General features: G+C 37.8%; 1 protein-coding gene across 8 annotated transcripts; it reads right to left on the bottom strand.

Moving 5' to 3' along the window:
- Positions 1–658: 658 nt before the first annotated feature.
- On the bottom strand, positions 659–21,239 carry ppardb (peroxisome proliferator-activated receptor delta b). Of its 8 annotated transcripts, none has more exons than XM_079827248.1 (10): positions 20,509–20,927; positions 19,766–19,849; positions 19,604–19,658; positions 15,573–15,993; positions 7,740–7,891; positions 7,136–7,274; positions 6,780–6,979; positions 6,452–6,655; positions 2,610–2,853; positions 659–2,448 (listed from the first exon to the last, which is right to left on the bottom strand). In XM_079827248.1, exons 4-10 carry the CDS (start codon positions 15,937–15,939, stop codon positions 2,201–2,203), a joined length of 1,554 nt encoding a protein of 517 aa, XP_079683374.1. In that variant the 5' UTR covers positions 15,940–15,993; positions 19,604–19,658; positions 19,766–19,849; positions 20,509–20,927; the 3' UTR covers positions 659–2,200. The 8 variants fall into 8 exon arrangements, with proteins under 8 accessions (XP_079683374.1, XP_079683372.1, XP_079683370.1 ...); XM_079827246.1 differs by having other exon boundaries at positions 6,762–6,979; positions 20,509–20,916; XM_079827244.1 differs by lacking the exon at positions 19,604–19,658 and having other exon boundaries at positions 6,762–6,979.
- Positions 21,240–21,532: the final 293 nt, after the last annotated feature.

Consider the following 21,532-nt stretch of genomic DNA (forward strand, 5'->3'; position numbering starts at 1 on the left):
TAGTAAAAATCTGCATAGCCTAGCTACTATTCTTTTTACCACTAGTGTATGAAGGGAAAATATTATTCAACATATCCTAGCTTTTTACAGAAAATATTCAGATGTAACCCCCTTTGTGATCGTTAACATTTTCATAACTGTAATTTAATTACACATTTTTTTCTCAGTAACTTGTTAGTTACATTTATTTTTAATTAAATTATGTAACTCTGTTACACATGTAACTAGTTAGCCTACTCCCCAACACTGAATATAATATAAAATTATTTAAAATAAAAACTCAGATCTGATAAGTCGGTTCCCAGTTCAATATTAGCCTACTCGAGTACCGCGAGGATCGATTCAGTCCGAATCATTCAGAACCGTTTATGAAGCGTTTGAATATATAGCAGCATATATTATACGAAACGAAAGTAATCGTGAAATATAAGATTGCGCCAAATAAAATGAGACATTTGGACTCTAATGAATGGATTATTAATTGACACTTTTTTTCTTATTAAAATGTTGAATAACTATTCAAACATTTTAATTCGTTTGGCAAACAATCACTTAAAGACTAAACTAACATTAATATTTGATTATAACAACATTTACAAGCGTTTGCTTGTGAAATATTGGTATATCTGGAGCTTTTCATAAATCACAAGAAACTTAGTGATGTCTGGAATTGTTTTTACTTTGAATCAAAACAATATTCCACAAATCATAACACACGTCTGATCTTGTTAATGAAGCAAAGCATTTCTGAGATAGATCAGACCAGAAAGGATATTGGTCAGTGTCTGGTGTGAAACTGGGGTGACAAAATGTATTTTAAGAATAAAAAGGAAAAAATGAATATTATTGTGCTCTCTAGTTTCACAGTAACAGGTTTATACATGACCATATATATATATGACATCGAGTTCTATCTTGAATAAACAGATCAAGCAAATTTCAGCCACAAGATAAAATCTTCTGGATGTGAAATGGCAGATGTGTTGCACATCATATTACTACCAATTAATGTAATTCAACATTAAAACTGTTTTTTTTAACGTGTACACTTAACTTCCAAATTATTCAGCATTGTTTGAGAAAGGACCTGTTCTAGACTCAGAAGCGTCCAACTTACTTCAATAAAGTATACAACGCAAGTATTTGCTCAAGCTGACTCAACAAAATCATTCATTTGCAACATGACATGATCATTAACTTATTAATGCAACAGATTTAGAGAATGAATTTAAGTTTAGGAGTACTATAAACCAATTTGACCATGTTCTAGTTTTAACCACAGCACTGCTTGTTTTCAATCACACAATATATAATCATAAAACATTTACAATCAACATACTAATGGAAGACCTAATGTAATACAACTGTGTATCAAGGAGATATCTGAAGATATGATCTTATCAAATACGACCATACTTGACAGTATGCAAAAATAGAAGTACCGTCAAGGTACCAGTGCTTAACAAAAGGATCAGCACATAAAAATTATATATATATGTCTATGATGAACAAAATGAACAAACATTTTCTTCCATTCAACTGAAATGATCACACTGTTGAATGTTTATCCCAAAGAATTAAAGTGAATTATTGAACATACGTAGGTTTGTCTTCAGTTTCAATACCAATATATATTTGTAGCAGCTGACGCTGAAAACAACATCCTCAACAAAGTAACATAATTCCAAAATAATATACCCGACTGCTGTACAGTTTTGTGTAGAGTACCTTTTACTTTAAAAGCGCCTAATGAAACAGAATAAGGAGAACCACACAAAATAAAAGCCCTACAAACACATACAGTAAGTGGCATTTCAAGAGCTCTGATCTCCTCAAAGAAACATAGATATCACTTAAATGCACTTGCAAACCAAAACCATGGAAAAGACGACTTCTAAAGGTGTTAGCCCTCATCAAGCAAATGAAGAAGAACATGATGCTAGTAGTAGTAGTAAACGGTGACTAGTTGTTCTGCATCCTATATAAGCTTATAAGAACAGATTCGAGCTTAAATAGAAAAAACGCTCCACAAAATCAGAGAAAATGTCAGTATTCAAAGTCAATATTTGTAAAAGTCCTATACAAAAATTCATTAAAAAAAAAACCCATGGCACTGCAGCGCCATAAAGATGTGCGCACTCTCTCCGTTCAGGAGGGAAGTTGAAGAGCATTCTCTAGTCAGGTCCTTGAGTCTATGAGCTCAGTACATGTCTTTATAGATCTCCTGTAAAAGCGGGTGGAGGGAGGTCTCAGATTCAGTCTTTTTGATCATCTGAACCAGCTGGGCGTTCTCTGTGACCAGCTGTCTGAGGTCGGCCATCTTCTGGAGCAGTTTGGGGAAGAGATGAGGAGAGTCAGGATGGTGCGCCTGAAGATGCTGGTCCAGAGCTTGCAGGATACCATCCTGAATCTGTTCTACCTGCTTCACGTTCATCAGCCCAGGACGGTCTACAGCAAAGAAAGACCCTTTTTTAGCAACTTGTTATGATAAATAAGCTTTTGATCTCCTTGTTGTGTTTTCGTTTGACTGACATTACCCCATAACAAATTCAAATGTGGATGTTAATTGTATAAATAAAAACAAAGGACATAAGAAAACACGGCCTTACCTCCACACAGTATGATGGCTGCCACAAACAGAGCCAGGTCACTGTCATCCAGCTCCAGGGCATTGAATTTCACCGCAAACTCAAACTTGGGCTCCATGATCTCACTGAAAGGTTTGCGTAGACTACGCAGGAACTCTCTCGTCACAAAGCCCTTCCCATTGGCCACCAGCAGCCCGTCTTTATTCATGAGAGATGGGAGCATCGCAAATATGGACTCATGGACTCCATATTTTAACAGAGTTACCTGAAAGAGTACCAGAGTTACATGAAACAGTGCTACCTGAAAAAGTGGCAGAATTCAGTGGAAAAGCATACATCAATACTTAAAGGTACACTAGCCCCGTTTCCACCGAAATAACCCAGAACAATTTGTCCCAGGAACTTTTCCCAGGAACTCTTTTCCCCTCAGACCTGCTGCTGACTGCGTTTCCATCACGGTCTAAAGTACCGTGAACATTAGTCCGGTGACGTAGGACTGCACGCGACTTTCCAGAGCCCACTGGATTTTGTCCTCCGCAACTACACTTAAAGGGTTAGTTCACCCAAAAAGGAAAATTCTGTCATTAATTACTTACCCTCATGTCGTTTGACACCCGTAAGACCTCCGTTCATCTTCGGAACACAAATTAAGATATTTTAGTTGAAATCCGATGGCTCAGAAAGGCCGCTGAATCGACTCATTGATTCATAAAGCTTCAAAGCTTCATGATGCTGTGTTTTGAAATCGGTCATCACTATATAAGTCGTTATTTGGGTTACCTTTCACACAAAAACTATTCTCGTCGCTTCATAAAGTTATTGTAGAACCTCAGTAGTGAGATGGACTTTGTAACGACGTCTTAGTACCTTTTATGGGTCTTGAGAGTGTAAAGAACATTGTGCCAATGGAAGCCTTTCTGAGCCATCTGATTTCAACTAAAATATCTTCATTTGTGTTCTGAAGATGAACGGAGGTCTTACGGGTGTCAAACGACATGAGGATAAGTAATTAATGACAGAATTTTCCTTTTTGGGTGAGCTAACCCTTTAATAAAGCCTGATCCACGTCGTTGGCCTATCGGTCGTATTTTTTAAACTCCATTGTTGATTTGAATAGCAAACAACTCTCACTGCACACACAGCAAAGGGCTTTTAGGTTGAAATAAAAAGCTGCGTGAGCTCAACCAATCAGCACTTTCAGCGCCCAAGTCCCACCCCCGAAAGTTCCTGAACTTTGAAAAAGTACTACCTCGCAAGAAAGGCCGTTTTGAGGGGGAAATCTTTACCCCGAACTTTATTTAGACCCCGGTTCCTGCTGTCGAAACACACCGAGTACCACCCCAAAGTCCATAGTTCCTGGGGAAAGTTCCCGCGGGGGAAACGTGGCTTATGTAACTTTTTTTTGTACATCGATACATCAATCCTTCTTCCAAAATGTGTTTTTGTCTTACCCTGATTCACTATAGTAAGTCAATAATAAGTGTTTATATTTTAGACCTGACAGGATGGTTGCAAGACCTTCACGGGAAACTGTCTCGTCATATCCGTATATAAAGAAACATTTCTCTGGCTACTTTGATGCATGTACGCTGTGGGAGTGGCATAGTTTAGTTGTCACAAAGAACGAGAAAGGATGACATGGAGTAGGATAAGCACATTCATCTGAATAGACAAACGCAGAGCCGAAGCACAATCAAAAATCTTCTTCTGCAAAATGCATGCAGTTTTGTTTTTTAAACACTAAAGGGCCAAAAAATACATAGAGTACCTTTAATTCATGTACTGTATGAAAAATATTATCAGCCACTAATAAATATCCAATATGTAATGTTTATATTTATTAATTTAACTGGATTTTTAGAAGGTGCAGTGTGCAGTATTTATGAGGAGCTATTGACAGAACTCCAATATAACAGGGGTCTTCAACGTTTTTCAGGGCAAGGACCCCTTAGGCGATAGAGACATGGAGCGGGGACCCCTGATAGAAAATGTGTCAAACAGAGCGACATATTAAGCATAGAGCCTTCGATATTAATAGAAACGAACTATATTATGATTAAGAATAAGATATATTATGTTAAGACAGTAGATCAGAATGCACGTTATTGTTGCACATGCATCACTGTCTGTATATTACTTGCCATTGTTAAAATTAACAAAATGCTGCGAAAAAAAAAAGATTTTAAACATTTACCTGAACGTTAGTTTCAAGTTTACTAAAACAACATTTTAATTTCACTGTGAGATGGACAATTAAGAATCAAATCACATATATATATTATTTATATATATATATATATATATATATATATAGAAACAAATGTTTATTTTAAATCTATGATTCTGTATTTACATCGCGTATCTATTTTGACATGCCATATTTTTGTCCCGTGCTAGTTATCACTGTAAATTTCGAGAGTGAAACGCATTTATATGTAGACGTCACTTCCAAAACTTTGCAGTGTGTAATTTGGCGTCGTTCCACTTAGCAGCATGATAAACAATACTTTTATTCAAAAGCACGAAAGAGCGCTCACTTTACAATCACAATTAAGCTGTCCCTCATCTCAGTTCGCGATCTCACTGCGTTCCATCAAAATCAGTAAAGTTGTCTTCACTGAATAAATAATCTCTTACTAACATCGTGTCTTTGTTAATGAGAGAATTCACAAGAGCAAACAGAACTTGGCACTGAATAAGAACTCTGTTGTTTTGAGCAGTGAGTGGACTCTAACTTAAACACCTCTGATTGGCCATTGGGTTCCAGAGATCATCGAGCATGTCTATGATTGGCTACATTACTCCCCGCTGTGAATAGGAATGTTTCACGTTCTCAGGAGCGCAAAATCAAACGCAATGATTGCCAAATCTGTTTCTCCAATAATATTATACTATTACAGTATCAACGGAGGGTGCTCTTCTTTTGTTTCAGGGTGCTTATAATAGAATTTGACTTTGTGATGTTTTCTCCCCATGTTATAATTTTTTTTAATCAAAATTATTTGTGATCTAACATTAATTGGCGGACCCCTTCAGTACCGCTGCGGACCCCCGGGTTGAAGACCCATGCAATATAATATGTTTTCAGTGTTAAAGACCTTACATAATGAACCGTTATGTTTTTATTACCTTAGAATGAGCTGTTTCTATCTACATACACAACGGGTCCCCTTACAGTGAAAACGGCATTTTGCTTCGTCGTGTTTCTACAGTAGCCCTTAAAGGACAAACTGCTCTGTAGAGCGCTAGCTACTCTCTGCTTTCTCAGACGGTAACATCTTTGTCCTGTGTCGGCCAATGTAGCTTCTCTATGTGCTTCGAATCGAAACGGGAGGGGTGAGTGATGGGCGGTTGCAATTCGCAACCTCACCACTAGATGCCGCTAAAATTTACACAGTACACCTTTAAATAAATAAATAATAACTATTAATTCCATTTAATTACACGTGATTACTCCTAAGGAACCATACATTACAAAAACAAATTACAAATGAGGAAAAAAAGACAAGTGATTGCTTTTAAGGAGCCACAAACATTACCAGTCACTACTCAAAACGTGTCTTTTTGAATGAATCTTAAAAAAAATGAATCTTAAACAATTTAATCAATTATCCCCCAGTTTCACAGACAAGGCTTAAGCCTGGTCTCAGACTAAAATGGATGTTTGAACTGAAAGCAACTTACGCATATCATAAAATATGTCCATGCTACTGATTTGTCTCAAGATGCACACCAGTAATGTTTCTAAGGTACGTTTATAAAAGCTACTTAAAAGTCCTAATTGAACTAAGGCCTAATCCTGGCTAAGCCCTGTCTGTGAAACCAGGCCTATAAGTTAATATGGTAGCATGGACGGTTCTCACCTGATCATTTAGGAAAAGATCCACAAACCCAGGGATGTTTTTGGCAAACTCGGTCAGCTCTCGCACAGTTTCCACTGTGGTGCACTGGCAGCGGTAGAACACATGGACCCCAATCTCTTTGTTGGGTGGTGCACCGTTAAGCTGATTCCAGACCAGCCCGTTTTCCGCCTGCCACAGGGAGTCCATATCATGGATCACAAAAGGCTAGAAAAAAATAAAAAGAACTAAAAGAACTGCTTTTTGTGTAAAATAGAAACAAACAGCAATAACATCAAAATAAATATTGTTGAGATTGTTGGTGGCATCTTACTAAAAGCTGAGTGCATACCGCTGTGCCGCTCGTCTTGCCCGTGAGAATGCTCCGTGCTTTCTTCTTGGTCATGTTGAGGTTTCTCAGGTAGGCTGTGTTGACTTGCTTGGCCATTGTTTTGAGGTCAGCCCCACTAGAGCTTTGCAGGTTCTCCCCAGCGAGGAGCCCTGCCACTAGCTTCTTCTTCTCCGCCTCTGGCATGCGTCCGTACCTGATTGCTGAGACAAAGAAACAAAAACAAGCTCAGCATATATTCAAAGAGCAATTTATGTACAACCAAAATAGCAATTGCTGAGTATGCCTATCAATATGTAGTTCACACTTTTTAAGTGGATGTAAAATGAGTAGTACAATTCTGAATGTCGGCTGCTCACCATCGTGGGACATGCCCAATGCCAGGCACTTCTGGAAGCGACAGTACTGGCATTTGTTCCGGCTCTTTTTCTGGACTTTACAGGCACGCTCACACCGATCATACTCCAGCTTCATACGAATAGTGCGTCTGAAAAACCCCTTTAAAAAAAGATGACACTTCCTCACTGAAAAACAGCAAGGCACACATGCGCTTGGATTGCAGAATTATTTCACCATGGAAATGCAACTTGAGCATTAGGAAGCCCAGTGACTTAAGGTAAAGAAACAAATTAAGATATTTTAATAATTTCACTAAAATTACAGACTTGAATTAGATGGCTCATCCCTTCAAACACACACCCTACCACCCTCCAGGTCATGTCAGTGAATTAACATCAAGCAGACAGAGTTTCTGACTGGTTAAAAAACATTTCTGGCTTTTTTTGGGAACCTATGGCTGTCACAGAGACAGGTGTAATATCTCAGGACATCTATTTCAGTAATATCAGTCAGGTAGTATTGCTTAATGTTGGCTTATAATAGATGAGTCTATTTTAGGCCATAAATGCACCCATGGTTTATGAAAAACCTTGACTACAGTAGTCGTAAGCTCAGGAAAATTACCTTGCAGCCTTCACAAGCATGAACTCCATAATGAAATCCTGAGGCTTTATCTCCACAAATGCGGCATTCAACGTTCAGGCCCAAAATATTGGGGTCATCCCGACCCAGCCGTAACTGGTCTGACAATGAGAGAGAGGGCGCCTGTAACGGATCTATAAAAGTGAGACAGAAACAGAGAGAAACTACTTAAAGGTAGGGTAAGTAAGAATGATCTAAAACACTTTTGTCCAAATTTGTTTAAACTTTCTTTATATGTCAATTAGGGCTGCAACGCCGCGTCGGCGGCACATTATTTACGTTCTAGAATGGAACAGAAGATCTAGAATAATGGCAGCTTCTGCTCCTGGGCATAGTGAAAATGATCATTTATCATATAAAGCCAGACCGCGACATTCAAAAGTGTGGGAGTACTTTAAACAGAAGCCGAATAAAACTGTGCTTTGTTCGCTCTGTAATGCCGGTGTCCTGACATTTCATCCTACCCGTCAGATTGTCCTACCAAGGCTTACTGCGCATGCCCACATCAACATTTTTTATTTTTATTTTTTATATTTACATTTTAAGGGTAGGTTTAGGGTAGGGATAGGGGTAGGTATGGATATTAATGGATATTAATAAAGCAAATCACATTAATATGATTCTGGTAGCACAATCTGATAGGCAGCATTTTTTAGGGATGCACCGATATGAACATTTTGGCCGATACCGATAACCGATAATTCTTAATATTTGAAAGCCGATAACCGATATATTGGCCGATAAATCTAAATACAAATTTTAATAAACTCTGAGAGCCTGATTACAAAAACAAAAGGCTCACCATTAAAAGCCATGTCCAAAAACACTTCAACATAAATCAAACCTATACACTACAGTAGCCTATTTGAACCAGTGTGAGATTCCTTACCTTTTCAAATTAATTTTACACTCCTATGGCCAAATTTTTTTTTTTAACACTTTACAATAAGGTTTAATTTTTGTTAGTATTAGTTAACCAACAATGAATGAACAATACTTCAACAGGATTTATTAATTTTATTTCATGTTAATCTCAACATATTCAGACCCAAAGTTGTGTCTTTTAACATTAGGTATGAACTGTGAATGGACTGTTACAAAACACAAACATTTTATTACTAAAAGAAACAAAGGTTATTGCTCTCTGTTTGTTCATGATAGTTAATGCATTAATAAAATGAGACCTTATTTGTAAAATGTTACCAAAAATTATATTGTCTAAAAAATAAAAATAATATACCTAAATAATGCAAACAAGTAATTGAACAGCATAATAAAGAATCAGAATGCAAGTGCATGAAATAACCTCCGCACAGACGATAAAGAAATGGTTTTAATCAAACCATATTGTTGATGGAAATGATACGAGAACAATAAAAGTGCTAATAATAAAAAATAATGCCTCTGTGTTTTTGAAAAAAAAAATATGTTTAATATTACAGTAATAGTAAACATCTGTAATATTAGTCTAGTCTATTAGGAATAATGTTGCTGTTTGAGAGCGCGCTGAAGCTGGAGAGAATGAACGAACAACCATAAACTGAAGCGCTTAGAAGTTTAATTAACAACTAAACGCATCATATATGAGAACAATCAGATATTTATACAAAATAAATATAATATTACAACTTATATTAGCACAAAATCACGCATAGGTGAAGGGTTATAACTCCTGTGGATGCTCTTCCCCTGTTTGAGAGCGTGCTGAAGCTGAAGATGATCACCGGTACAGTGAAGCGCTGCGGGTTATTGACTTAACGAAACACATCCTATATGACTTTAATCAGATGTTTATACTACAAAAACGTAATATTACGACTTACATATGCTTAAAATGACGCGAATGCACAAGCGAACTTGACTGTGCTGGTCAGAATGCGTTGTTGACGCTTCCCACAACAGCGCGCTGAAAAACAACTAAACCCAGAGAATTCACTAAGTTTTATAACAGAAATATTCTCATTGCAGTGTTATGTATAGGACAGTCCCAGTAGTTATTAATGCTGTGCATTTCTGTTTGAAATGCGCGCGCCGGTACAATGAAGTGCTTTACTGCATCGTTAATTAACTCAACCAAACGCATCCTATATGGTATTACATACACAGAATAATAATAAATATAATATTACAACTTACAATGGCACAAAAGGCTGTGAATGCACAAGCAAACTTGACTGTGCTCGTCATGAAGGTGTAACTCCGTGGGCGCGCTCTTCCCTCAACAAACGCGCTGAAACACAACGCTCTTTTACAGCCTACTCTATTCTCATTATCATTTTATGTAGATTATAGAAGACTTGCGCTGCACATGTTGCACATAACTGTATTTTCCTTTTCGAAGTGATTCCAAACATATTTAGAGCAATTCAAACCCATCATGGTGGACAGCGCGTCCGTCTCAGCTGAAGGAAATAATACATTATCTATCGGCTTGACTATATCGGTCAAATTTTCTTATTGGACCGATAACGATAACATCAAAAATAATCATTTATCGGCCGATAACGATATGTTGCCGATATATCGTGCATCCCTAGCATTTTTTGCTGTCGAATCGTGCTACCTACTGTTTTAATGGGAGGTAGCAAAATCTGACAAGGTAGGACAAATCGACAGAACACCGGTTTCACACTGCGTGCGGTGGCAGAGCAGGAGCTGTGCGCGTGGAGAGCGGGAGCTTTCACACTGCCAATCAGTGTTGCCAAGTCCCGTTTTTTTCCGCGGAATTGGGCTACTTTTACACTGTTGCCGCGGGCTGTGTCTCATGTCCGCGGGTTGAAGCGATCCCAACTATGTGATATTTAGCCCCGGGAATGAGAATTTTAGCAGGCAGCCCTGCAAAAAAAAACCACACATATTTAACCCCCCGAACGCGATGTTTACCAGAGAACCTCCCCGAAACGCGATTGGGCTTGTTTTGGGCTAGTTTTGAGTAATGAATGGGTGGGTTTTGTTGTGGAAACCTGGCAACCCTGCTGCCAGTGTTCTCTCCATGGTTCTTTCGCGCAGCTGAACCGGCGCGTGTATTGCAACAGACGGTCACATTTTCCGGGGTTCTTCTCAGTACGTCTCGTGCTTTTATTTATTATGGGCTGCATATATCTCCTGTTAATGCCACCTGGTTCCCCTCTGTCCCAAACACATATGCATAATAAACATGCTGTATATAGGTAATTTGCATGATTAAAGTAACATTAAAGTTAAGATATGCCTCTAGCTTTAATCATTTAAATGTGTCTTTGAAGTTTGGGCAAAAACTTCTGGCAGCTTTAGTCGTTGTTTATGCACATGTATCTTCAAAATAGACGACTAGTTATACTATATTAAAACTATGCTGAAAGCTCCTGTATGTGAACCTTTTGCAGATAAATACAAGTGCATTTTCGTTTACTAAATCACACTCAACTACTATAGTAAACAACTTTTCCTAATTAGGCCTACTCTGTATACATTTTATGATGAATAGTATCATTATATATTATGTTTAAAAAGCTTCTTGTGTTCATACATTTCATTATAAAATGGCATACTATGTACACTACCCTTCCTGAAATACAATTAATATTGTCATCATTCATTGATTTCATGTTAAAATAATATACAAATTCACTACCCTCTTTGAAATACAATAATCAGTAAAAAAGAATCATAAAATTAATCCGGAAAAATAATCATTAGATTAATCGACTAATCGAAAAAAATAATCGTTAGATTAGTCGATAGAAAAAATAATCGTTAGTTGCAGCTCTAATGTCAATACATAATTAAAATGTAAGTACTCTGAAAAAGAGAGTATAAAAATCGAGTGACTCTAGACTTTTTAATCTGCAATAAACACCGCTCATTATTTTCGTTTGGGCCGAAACAAGTGATTGGCTTGGGTTTGGACTGTCACTCTCTCTCGCTACCATGGCTACCGCCGCTTTTGCTCCAGGATCTGCCCACATGCGCGCACCCCAGTGTTGCCAAGTCGGGCTACTTCAAACACTGTTGCCGTGGGCTGTTTTTCATGTCCGCGGGTTGAAGCGACCCCAATTATGTGATATTTTGCCCCGGGATTTGCGAATTTTAGCAGGCAGCCCTACCAAAAAGACACATATTTTACCCCCCAAATGCGATTTTTACCAGAGAAACACAATTGGGCTTGTTTTGGGCTAGTTTTGAGTAGCAATTGGGCGGATTTTGTTATGAAAACCTGGCAACCCTGGCGCACCCGTTTGATTTGAGGAGTTCACGAGGCTGTATTTCTTCTGGACAGGTAATCTTTCATTTTGATTATAAATTTTTTTGGTTTATGTTTTCATGAAGCATGTCTCACTAGCACACGTAGCTGCCTAATATAGCTAACATAACATTACTTAGCATAAAGTTACAATGTTATACACTTAGCGAGCCATTAGTAGAGATGATAAATACTCAATATGCTTAGCTCAAGTTGATCGCTGTCGTGTTGAATTTCGCAAAATGTAACTTTAGATAACAAAATGCATGTGTAAAAGCTAGTACACCGCATCCAGGAACTTTTTTTTTAGAAGTTAGCTTTAGCTACTACCCTCTGTCTAAACTCTTAAACCATGTTCACCGGGAACTTTACCTGCACGTTTATTTCGGCCTTTGGTTTGTTTTTATAAACCAACGTTTACTGATGTTTTTATCTTGTATCTGTGTGTGTCGTAGACACTGTGTTGTGTGTGTATTTTAAACTTTACCAGTATCGTTATTCTAGCTTGATAGTGAGTACTAAAAGACATCTTATTTGTTTATATTCATAATGATAAAGTTAGATTTTTTATTACATGTGATTCTGACATGATGTCACTACATGCACTTCTTCTCCGCTCGTCTCAGGTAAATAATGCATCTTTCAGCTGAGCTGATCGCGGTCGGCGTGGCGCGTTCATGTGTTTTGGGGGCGTGGCTTTGGAAAGAGCCCAGAAGGGAGAAGGTGGAAAGAATGGAAATAATTAGCTGTCTTTAAAACAGTCGTGAGAGGTCTACAGACACTCAATTTTTATACTTTCTTTTTCAGAGTACTTATATTTTAATTATGTATTGATATATAAAGAAAGTTTAAACAAATTTGGAAATAAAGTTTTTTAACCAAATCCTACCTACCCTACCTTTAAAGCATCTCTTATGTGAACACAGCAAAAGTATGTTTTATAATTATTGTGGCAAGCAGAACGGGCGAGGCTGGTGGCGCTCGTGTTAATGAACGTCACCTGCTCACCGCACTAGTCTCGAGTTTTCTCACGGAGGAGCTTCGGGAGCATTAAAGGAGGAGCGACGACAGGTGAGGACGAGAGAGGACTTGTGTTTTGTTCAGGTTTTATTATGTGTGAGGCAGTCGTCCGTGAGGGGCTGTGGCTTTTACTTTCGTTTTGTGTTTATTTGTAATGAAAGTGTTTAAATGTTCGCCTGTTTTTTTTTAGCACACCAGAGTGACTAGGAACATTAAATTTTCCAGCCACGACTTCCTGTTTTACAGGAATATAAATATGAGGAAACACAAAGGCCAAATTTCCTTAAACATCCATCACCAAACCAAAAAAATAAAACCAATGAATAAAGTTCTTATGTGCAGCAAAAGTTTGTTGAGCTTCACAAAACAGAAAGTGGCTCAAACATAAGGACATTTATTTCCATCAAGAGGTGCATAAATGTTTGGTCAAGAATCAAGATCTTGTATTGACAATGCAGGAGTCAAGAATTGTTATTAAAAATGATAAACTGCAGATTATTTGCAATCCCAATTCTCTGTGCGCTGATTTCGCAGCGAAAAGAAGAAAAAGGAAAAAAGATTATGGAGGAGGAAATGGTTGGGGAGATTCAGGGAGCAAGGATTGTGTTCTGCAAAGAGAGTTTGAGGTAAATAAAGAAATGTTGCACTGTGCTGCTGTTACGGCTGGTTAAGCAAATGTTTCTGGTTTGATATACTTGTAGATACATTTATTAAAATACTGATATTCTGGTCTATAACTCCTCCCTGAACCGCCCACTGCCCTGTATCTTGCTCTCTCATTGGCTGTAGGTTATCGCCAATGTATTTTTTAGTCAGAACCAGTGGCGGCTGGTTATAATTAATTTTTTTGGGGGGGCGGTTTTTTTTCGGGGGGGCACAGTGTCTTCACTTTTATCTTTTTACACATTCATTTCCCACAAATAATTGAAAGAGGAAAGGAAAAAAAACAAAAAAACAGCAACAACAGACTAGCATGTTGACTATTTGAACATAAATTTTGCTCTCCTTTCTTTCTGGCCAGCAAATTTCTCAATTACTCTCTGATTAAAGTCAGTCATCTCAGTAGTGTCATGACGTTTGCATTGTTCAGTTAGATATTTGAGGTCTCTTGCCCCCGTTGTTGTCCACAAAACTTCAGTACCGACACTTAGAAATAAAAGACAGGGAAAGCGATAAAGGGCATTGCTAACAACACATCCAGCCAGCCACCTACGTTTCTCATAACAAGCGCGTAAGGCTCCGAGTGTAGCTTCGTCCTCTGTCACTGGCCTGCTGCTGGATTAGTAAATCGCGTTGGTCCGGTTCGGGATCTTCCAACGAACGCCTTGTGAAAGAATTTGGTTTAACTGCTGCCATCTCTACGAAAGTGATCATCATAAAGTTTTGGCGAAGTCGGAGTGACTGTGTCGCCCGCGCACTTTCGTTTTAGTGGCCAAGAGCGGAAAGTTGAATGACAGGTGATGAGAACCAATCAGATTGGATAAAATAACACGCATCCAATTCTGATTCGCCAGGGACGCTGCGACCTGCGTCCAGAGGAGGATCTTTAAAAACCAATTAGAGACCAGCTTCAGGTCACATGCTGCTTGTATATTTTTGGACTCAGATAGACATCCATTTGTCCGGCGTCCCTCGCGCATGAAACCGCATGAAACATATTGAAGAACATATTAGTTAACCGATCAAAGCCAGTTTTTATTAAATGCTGAGGCTCTTACTAACAGCCGGCACGTCGAGTATGAGTAAACTATTTTATTTTTATTTCATTTTTATAATATTTTTGTAAACATGTATATTTCTGGAATTTTTATGGGGGCGGTGACCCAGCGCCCTCTATTGACCAGCCGCCACTGGTCAGAACACATTTCACACAGCAGGAGTTTGAATCACTGACAAGTCCAGATATTTAGCATGCCAAATATCTCACAGGCGTCGGCGACTCATCCGTGAATCTCTCTGATCGCGTCTTTGATCATTCACACTGTGTGATTGTCACTCACGAGCACAAGCACCGATTTACCTTTTATTTCGGGCATTTGTCAGCGATTTCGCAAAGCCGGTCGGCGAGTCAAAATCGGCCTAAAATCGGGCAGTGTGAACTCGGCATTACACATCAACTTTGAGGACAATAGGTGAACTTGCTACCTAATATATCCCACCCACTAACAGGTGCTGTGATGAAGAGATAATCAGTGTTATTCACTTCACCTGTCAGTGGTCGTAATGATATGCCTGATCGTTATACACACATACATATTAATTCCCATTACTCTAATCTCCCAATCTATAAATGCTGTATTATATTTGATACACTCCTTTAAAGAAAGTATAAAATATTAAGCAAGCATAAGCTATGTACATCGAGTAAATATCTATTTTATTATTAAAAATCTATTATAATATAAAGATTTTTTTTTTCAGGAATATATTGATCATATTAATGAGGTAGAAACCTTAATGTATCAACATATTTATATACATACAGCTTTACCAGGTTAAGTGGGAGGGAAATGTCACTGACAGAATGTCATAATTCATGGCTTTGATATCAAAGTGCAGTTTTGACTTTTTACCTTGAAATGTTTGAGCTGTTACAGAAGTGTCACTATTCTGCTGAGGACTCTTCTGCGGCGCTCCGTCTCCATTCTGTAGATTCACCTTCCATGATCCCTTGCTGCCGGGCGAGACCTCTAATCCCCTGGCATCTGACATCTCGCTGCCTTCCACCTCCTCACCCGAAGCTGAGCCCGGCTCCTGTAGGTCTGACGTCCCTCCACAGTCCGAGGATGCAGTCTCACCCTCCTGGGCTGCCATCCATACTGTCTCTCCAGGAATCGGGACAGAGTTCAAGTCTGTCCGCGGAGACGACTGGCCCTTTGTGACTCCATCTACTGGGCCGTCACATTTCATTTCTGAGGTAGGCTGCTCAACCTGTTCCATGGTTCTCCTGTCTGGCTGCTAAATCTCATAACCATCCATCACGTGACATTGCCTCTGAGAAGACAAAAGACAGGAAAAAGGATATAAATTATTGCAACAGTGCCTCAATACAACACCGTTTCAGAATAAGACCATCACCGGTGGAGAAGTGACCTAGTGAGTAGTGCACATGCTCCAGAGATTGTGCGGGTGACCTGAGTTTGACCTGAGATCAAATACTGCTAGTGTCATTTCCCGACTACACCCAACCCCCATTACCTCTCAGCTGACTCAAAAATAAAATCAAAGGGAAAAATGACATCAAGATTTTTTAAAAGCACAGCCAGGCTTTGTTCACACTGCAGGAGAAACCCAATTTCTTTCTAAAATTCTGATTGCAGGGTCTGATATTTCAAAACATAAACTGCAAACACAGGGTTCTGGAAGTATAAATCAAATTAATTTTCTTTTAACAATAAACAAAACAAATAAACATACATGAGATTGACCAAACAGAGGCTGGTGATGTAGTCATATGGTGACATACGCTACCGCTCCAACATTTGGGGTCAGTTTCCACAAATATATAAAATATTAACTTTGATAAACTAAGAAATGTTTCTAAGCATCAAATCAGAATATTAGAATGATTTCTGAAGGATCATGTGATATAGAAAACTTTAGTAATGATGCTGAAACGTCAGCTTTGTTATCATAGGAATATAATTAATTTTAAATTGCAATAAAATTTCACAACATTGCTGTTTTTAATGTTTTTTTTTTAATCAAATATGCAGCTATGGTGAGCTGAGCATAAGACATTTAATCAAAAACAATATTAACAAATCTTACTGACCCCAAACTTTTGAATTGTAGTCTATATGATAATAACTACAAGATTTGAAGTGCTTCCTGGGATAGTTAATAGCCTTATAAAAGACTTTTAATAGACCCTTTTCACATTTGTGGGTTTCTCAGAGGGGAAGTCGTCATAGTTGGGTTAACTATTATAGTTGTGAATGAGAGAATACATTAAATATTTGTTTTGTGTGCCCATTTGCTCAAATAGCAAAAGAAAAACGCCACAATAGTGATTTCACAACTTTCAAAAAGAGGGAAAAGATAGAGTGAGATTGATAACGGCAGTGAAAAGAGAGAAATATGTTAATTTTTACCATCACTCCCATAGATGCTGTATTAGAAACACCCACACAGCAGCGGTAACTTGTTTTTTGTAATTTGATGCAAAAATAATAAAATACAAAGTATTAGTGTTATAAATGTACATACGTAAAAATAAAAATAAATGAAAATACAAAAAACAATGCATGATTTACGATATTGATGACCGTTAAAACGCGTCATCACAGTCTCTGAAAAGGGTCCATTACCTTTAATTTAATTTAATTATTTTGTGTTTCAAATCTAAGGGCCAGCTTTACTAACAGCTTGCGCCAGTGCAAACACTCCTATGGCGTTAAAAAACTACTGTCAAGATTTACTAAAGACAGTGAAAAATGAGCGCTGAAAAGATGTGGGCACAGTTATTTTTGCGGCTGACGTTATTGCATATGCATTTGTAGGAGTTTCCCTTTCAGATGCAAAATTTATGGGATGAGAGTATTTAAATGAATCATGCAAGGTGATTTACTAAGGTTTGCGCAAGTCAATTTACTGGTATTTGTGGCATTATTTATTGCCCCCCAAAAAAGCATGTCTCAAACCAGACGCCAATTTGCGCTGCTCTTGGTAGATTGCGTTGGTCATTATGGAAATGATCAGGCTGAGTCTGTGCTCTTTTCATTTTCACTGTCATCAGTAGATCACGCTCTGAACTTTCCACTCCCATCTGCGCTTTTTTGGAATTGTGCTTGCATGCTAATTTGCCCTGTTTAGTAAATCTGGCCCTAAGTTTTTTATCTGATATCTCAGTGCTGGTTGTTTTTTTGACGATTTTTTTAAATGTCTATGGAAAAAAATAAAATAATGGGAAAATACTGCATAACCAAGGCCACTGAAAAGTTTTTTTATAGGGCTGGCTCAAACCTTTTCAGGAAAAGTGAATCCATAAATGTAGAAAATAAGAAAGTATCTTTTGTCTTAACTACCTGGCCGTTAATTCATTCACCACTTCCGATTACATGACCTTTATTTTTTTTAAGAAGTCAGACGTAATTGCAAACTGTGCTGTCAGCAATTACAGGTCTGTGGTATATTTAGTCTACATAGCATGAGAGGTGATAAATCCACTATGAGACTCTGCTAGGTTGTTTACTTAAAAAGATAAGATAACCTTCTGTGGGAAAATGTTATGACCGACATAAAAAGACCTCGCAAAAGATTTTGGTTGTACTAAATGTATATAATCAAGTGAACGAACAAGAATGGTGTATCAGCAGAGAAAGACCTATTTGCATGAGCAAACAGAGGGAAAAAAAGACAACACAAAGGTCAAGATATACTGTGTTACAGTGCGCTCAGCCAGACAGCATTAAAAAAAATGCCTTAAAGATACAGTACACCTAAAAATTAAAGATCTATCATCATTTACTCCTTCCAAACCTTTTAGGGAACAAAAAAAGAAACTTGGGAGTCCAAACAACATTGAACCCCATTGACTTTCATTGTATATTGACCAAAGAAACTCCCCACAAAAGAAAGTCAGTCATAAAGGTTTGGAACGACATGGGGGATGAATGACTTCGGATAAATGAAGTCACGTCCGTGATATAGCTCTCAGCATGGAAGACATTGATAACAGATGCGAGGGTCATATGGAGGATGGAAACCCCTACTAAACAGACTGTAATCCGTGGATTCTGACAAGAGGATTACGAAGTAGCCACATCGATGTGACTAGCCCCTAACAAATACAACGGAACAAGATATCTCAGTTGTTATTGAACAACACTGAGCACTAACATTTATGTGCAGGCTTTATGTTAACTTATATGCACGAACAGTAAATGAAGCGATCAGAAATGCTTTGAGCCACTGTTCAGACTTGTCAGCAACCAGTCGTTCTGGTTCTCAGCTTATCTGCATTGTACCAAGGTTGCATGCAAGAGGCGACCCACACAGAGGAACTAAATGAGTCAGTGTGTGGAGGTTATGACAGACATGCATACCAGCCTCTGGACCTCTCAACTGCTTGGACTATTTTCCTTCCATAACATGTCTTCTTTCAGACTAGTGGAAAGAAAATATCTAAAATACACATTTAAGTGTTTTATTTTATTAGGCTTTATTACACTTCGGTAGCACTTACATACGCCAACCTTCAGTTTTATTTATGTCTATATTCTTTGCAGAGTTACTGGTTTTTGTTGATATCATTTATACATAATTGTATTCCTAAAACTGTTATTCCTCTGATTGTATGTGTGGTAAAGAGAGTTATCCAAAGTCCACTCTGTAAAAAACAAAAAGAGTATTCTAACAAAATTAAACCTGGCTTTATCCAATGTTCAGACTTACGTGCTGGAAATGTATGAAAATGATTGCATAAACATAACATTACATAAAACATACAATACAAAACAATGCTCTTATTGTACTGTGATTGATCAACTGAATGGTGATATTAGTTCTCTATTCACCTGTGGTGTCTTCCCTTAAGAATTAAAGGACAGTAAAAAAAAAAAAAAAAACAATTTCTATACACACTCATTGGACCCCCTTTTACCTTCAGAACTGCCTTAATTCTTCAACAATGTGCTGGAGAGTGGAGATATTCCCAGCTATTTTGGTCCATATTGACATGGACCAAAGGCACGACAAAATAAATTATGACAAGATATACTTGTACAAAACAACTGCTGAACAAAAATACACAGTAGATATTTACCTATATTGTTAAAACTTTAACTTTGTAATTAGAATGAAAACATGCAGTCCGTGCTCTGTGTACACGAGGTCACACTTGATACGCCTGTCGAATAGAAAAAAATCACAAACTTTTCACTTATTCTAAGCAGTATAATAAACATTTAGTAATGCAACAAAACTCTTAAAAGTAAAGCCATCAGTATAATCCAGAAACTACTCTTGCCAAGCAATTTCTTCATTTTTTTCTTATTTAATTTAATATGTTGCTTTAAATTGACGGTCACCAAATGTTTAATATTTGCAACCAAAAAGTTTGAGTAAAATAAAGTAAAAAACAGTTTTTCTATGTAGAATATGCTGACTAATGTATTCGGCTTAGCGGTTCAAAATCTTACTTAAAGTTAATATAAACAGAAGCTTGGCAGAGGCAGCAAACCTTACATGTATAATACACGTGGTGAAGTTTAAAATAACCAAGCAACAATGAATTCCATGAAACCCATTGCTGATTAACCTTAACAAATGTATGTTAACAAATAGTACAAAATAGCCGAAAACCTAGGCAGATATCTGACAGACGCAACAAATCTGGCTAGCTGACAAAAGCATGACTTCAAAACGGTGACATTTACTAGTTAACAGACTACAAAATACATTTATTCCGATATGGACATATATAGTTTGTTAGTAAAAGTAACGTTACACACGAGACTTTATTCAAGCAAAACAACGAGTTTTGGCTAACTAGCTGTTTTGGTTTACCTTGGTGTTTACGGGCCAGCTTTGAAGTTTCCCAACGGTCGATCAAATATAAATATGCTCTTCTTACGTGAAGTTAAGTTGTTTTGAGACCCACATGAGCCCATAGTCCGTCGGTTTACATCAGTTTTGTCATCACTGTGTCCCCGTGTCTCTTATTCCACACATGCTAGTCTGAGGTTAGCACTAGCTAGCTTAACGCTAACATGTTTTTGTTTTGTGTTTTTTGTTTTGTTGTACACGCTTTCAATTAGGTTTACGATTAAAATAGCGGGCGTCTTCATTTCAGATTTCTGTTATATCCATTCTTCTAAAATCCAATCAGAAGACGGATCAAGCTATGACCATCGCGCTGTTATTCCTACACCACTTTTTGCTCAATCTGGTCTAGTAACTCCATTCACTTTGATTACTCGGTTGTCAGGGATGACAGAAATAAAGGAACTAGAAAAGATGCGTGTATTGTATTAAACTTGCCAGCAGGGGTCACTCTTCGGCCCAAAGTCGTCCATGAGGTCACTAAATAACGTAACCATAAGAAGAAAATAAAAGGATCGAAATCATTTCACCACTGACATTTATTAAAGCCGTACTGAAAATGTAAACTGCATTTAACTAAATACGCGTAGAACAATCCACAACGATTTTTCAGCTTGAGTGCAACACATTTTCCTCTGCGGTTTGACGTTTGCACTAATCACGTGATATGTGTCTGTCCAATAACGGCTCGAGGCGAGGGTTTTAGTCAGGGTACTTTGGTTTAGTTAAGAAAGAATGTTTTCCTTTCTAGGTATTACAGGCGCTTGTGTGGTTGACAGCTACGAAAAAGCATGGCGTGAATGTTACGATTCAAACAGTGGGAGATAGATGAATATTAATGACGCACTATGAATCATAAATGTTATTTCCCGCGAGGGTTGAAATGGGGCTCTCGACTACTGGAAAATCTCTTGTTAAATGTTAATGAATACGAATTACATTTAGCCTATGTTTATGAGTTAACAAAATAATTCAATTTAATACATTT

Source organism: Gobio gobio (assembly GCF_949357685.1).
Source record: "Gobio gobio genome assembly, chromosome: 10".
In the NCBI taxonomy this organism is placed as follows: domain Eukaryota; kingdom Metazoa; phylum Chordata; class Actinopteri; order Cypriniformes; family Gobionidae; genus Gobio; species Gobio gobio.

Bases quoted from the DNA above. Each gene is read 5' to 3' on its own strand.
- ppardb (XM_079827245.1), bottom strand. From the start codon at position 15,939: ATGGAACAGGTTGAGCAGCCTACCTCAGAAATGAAATGTGACGGCCCA. The intron at 6,980-7,135 runs GTGAGCAGCCGA...TCTTTGTCTCAG, and splicing joins ATTGGGCATGTCCCACGATG to CAATCAGGTACGGACGCATG. The intron at 6,656-6,761 runs GTAAGATGCCAC...ATTTTTTTCTAG, and splicing joins CGGTATGCACTCAGCTTTTA to CCTTTTGTGATCCATGATAT.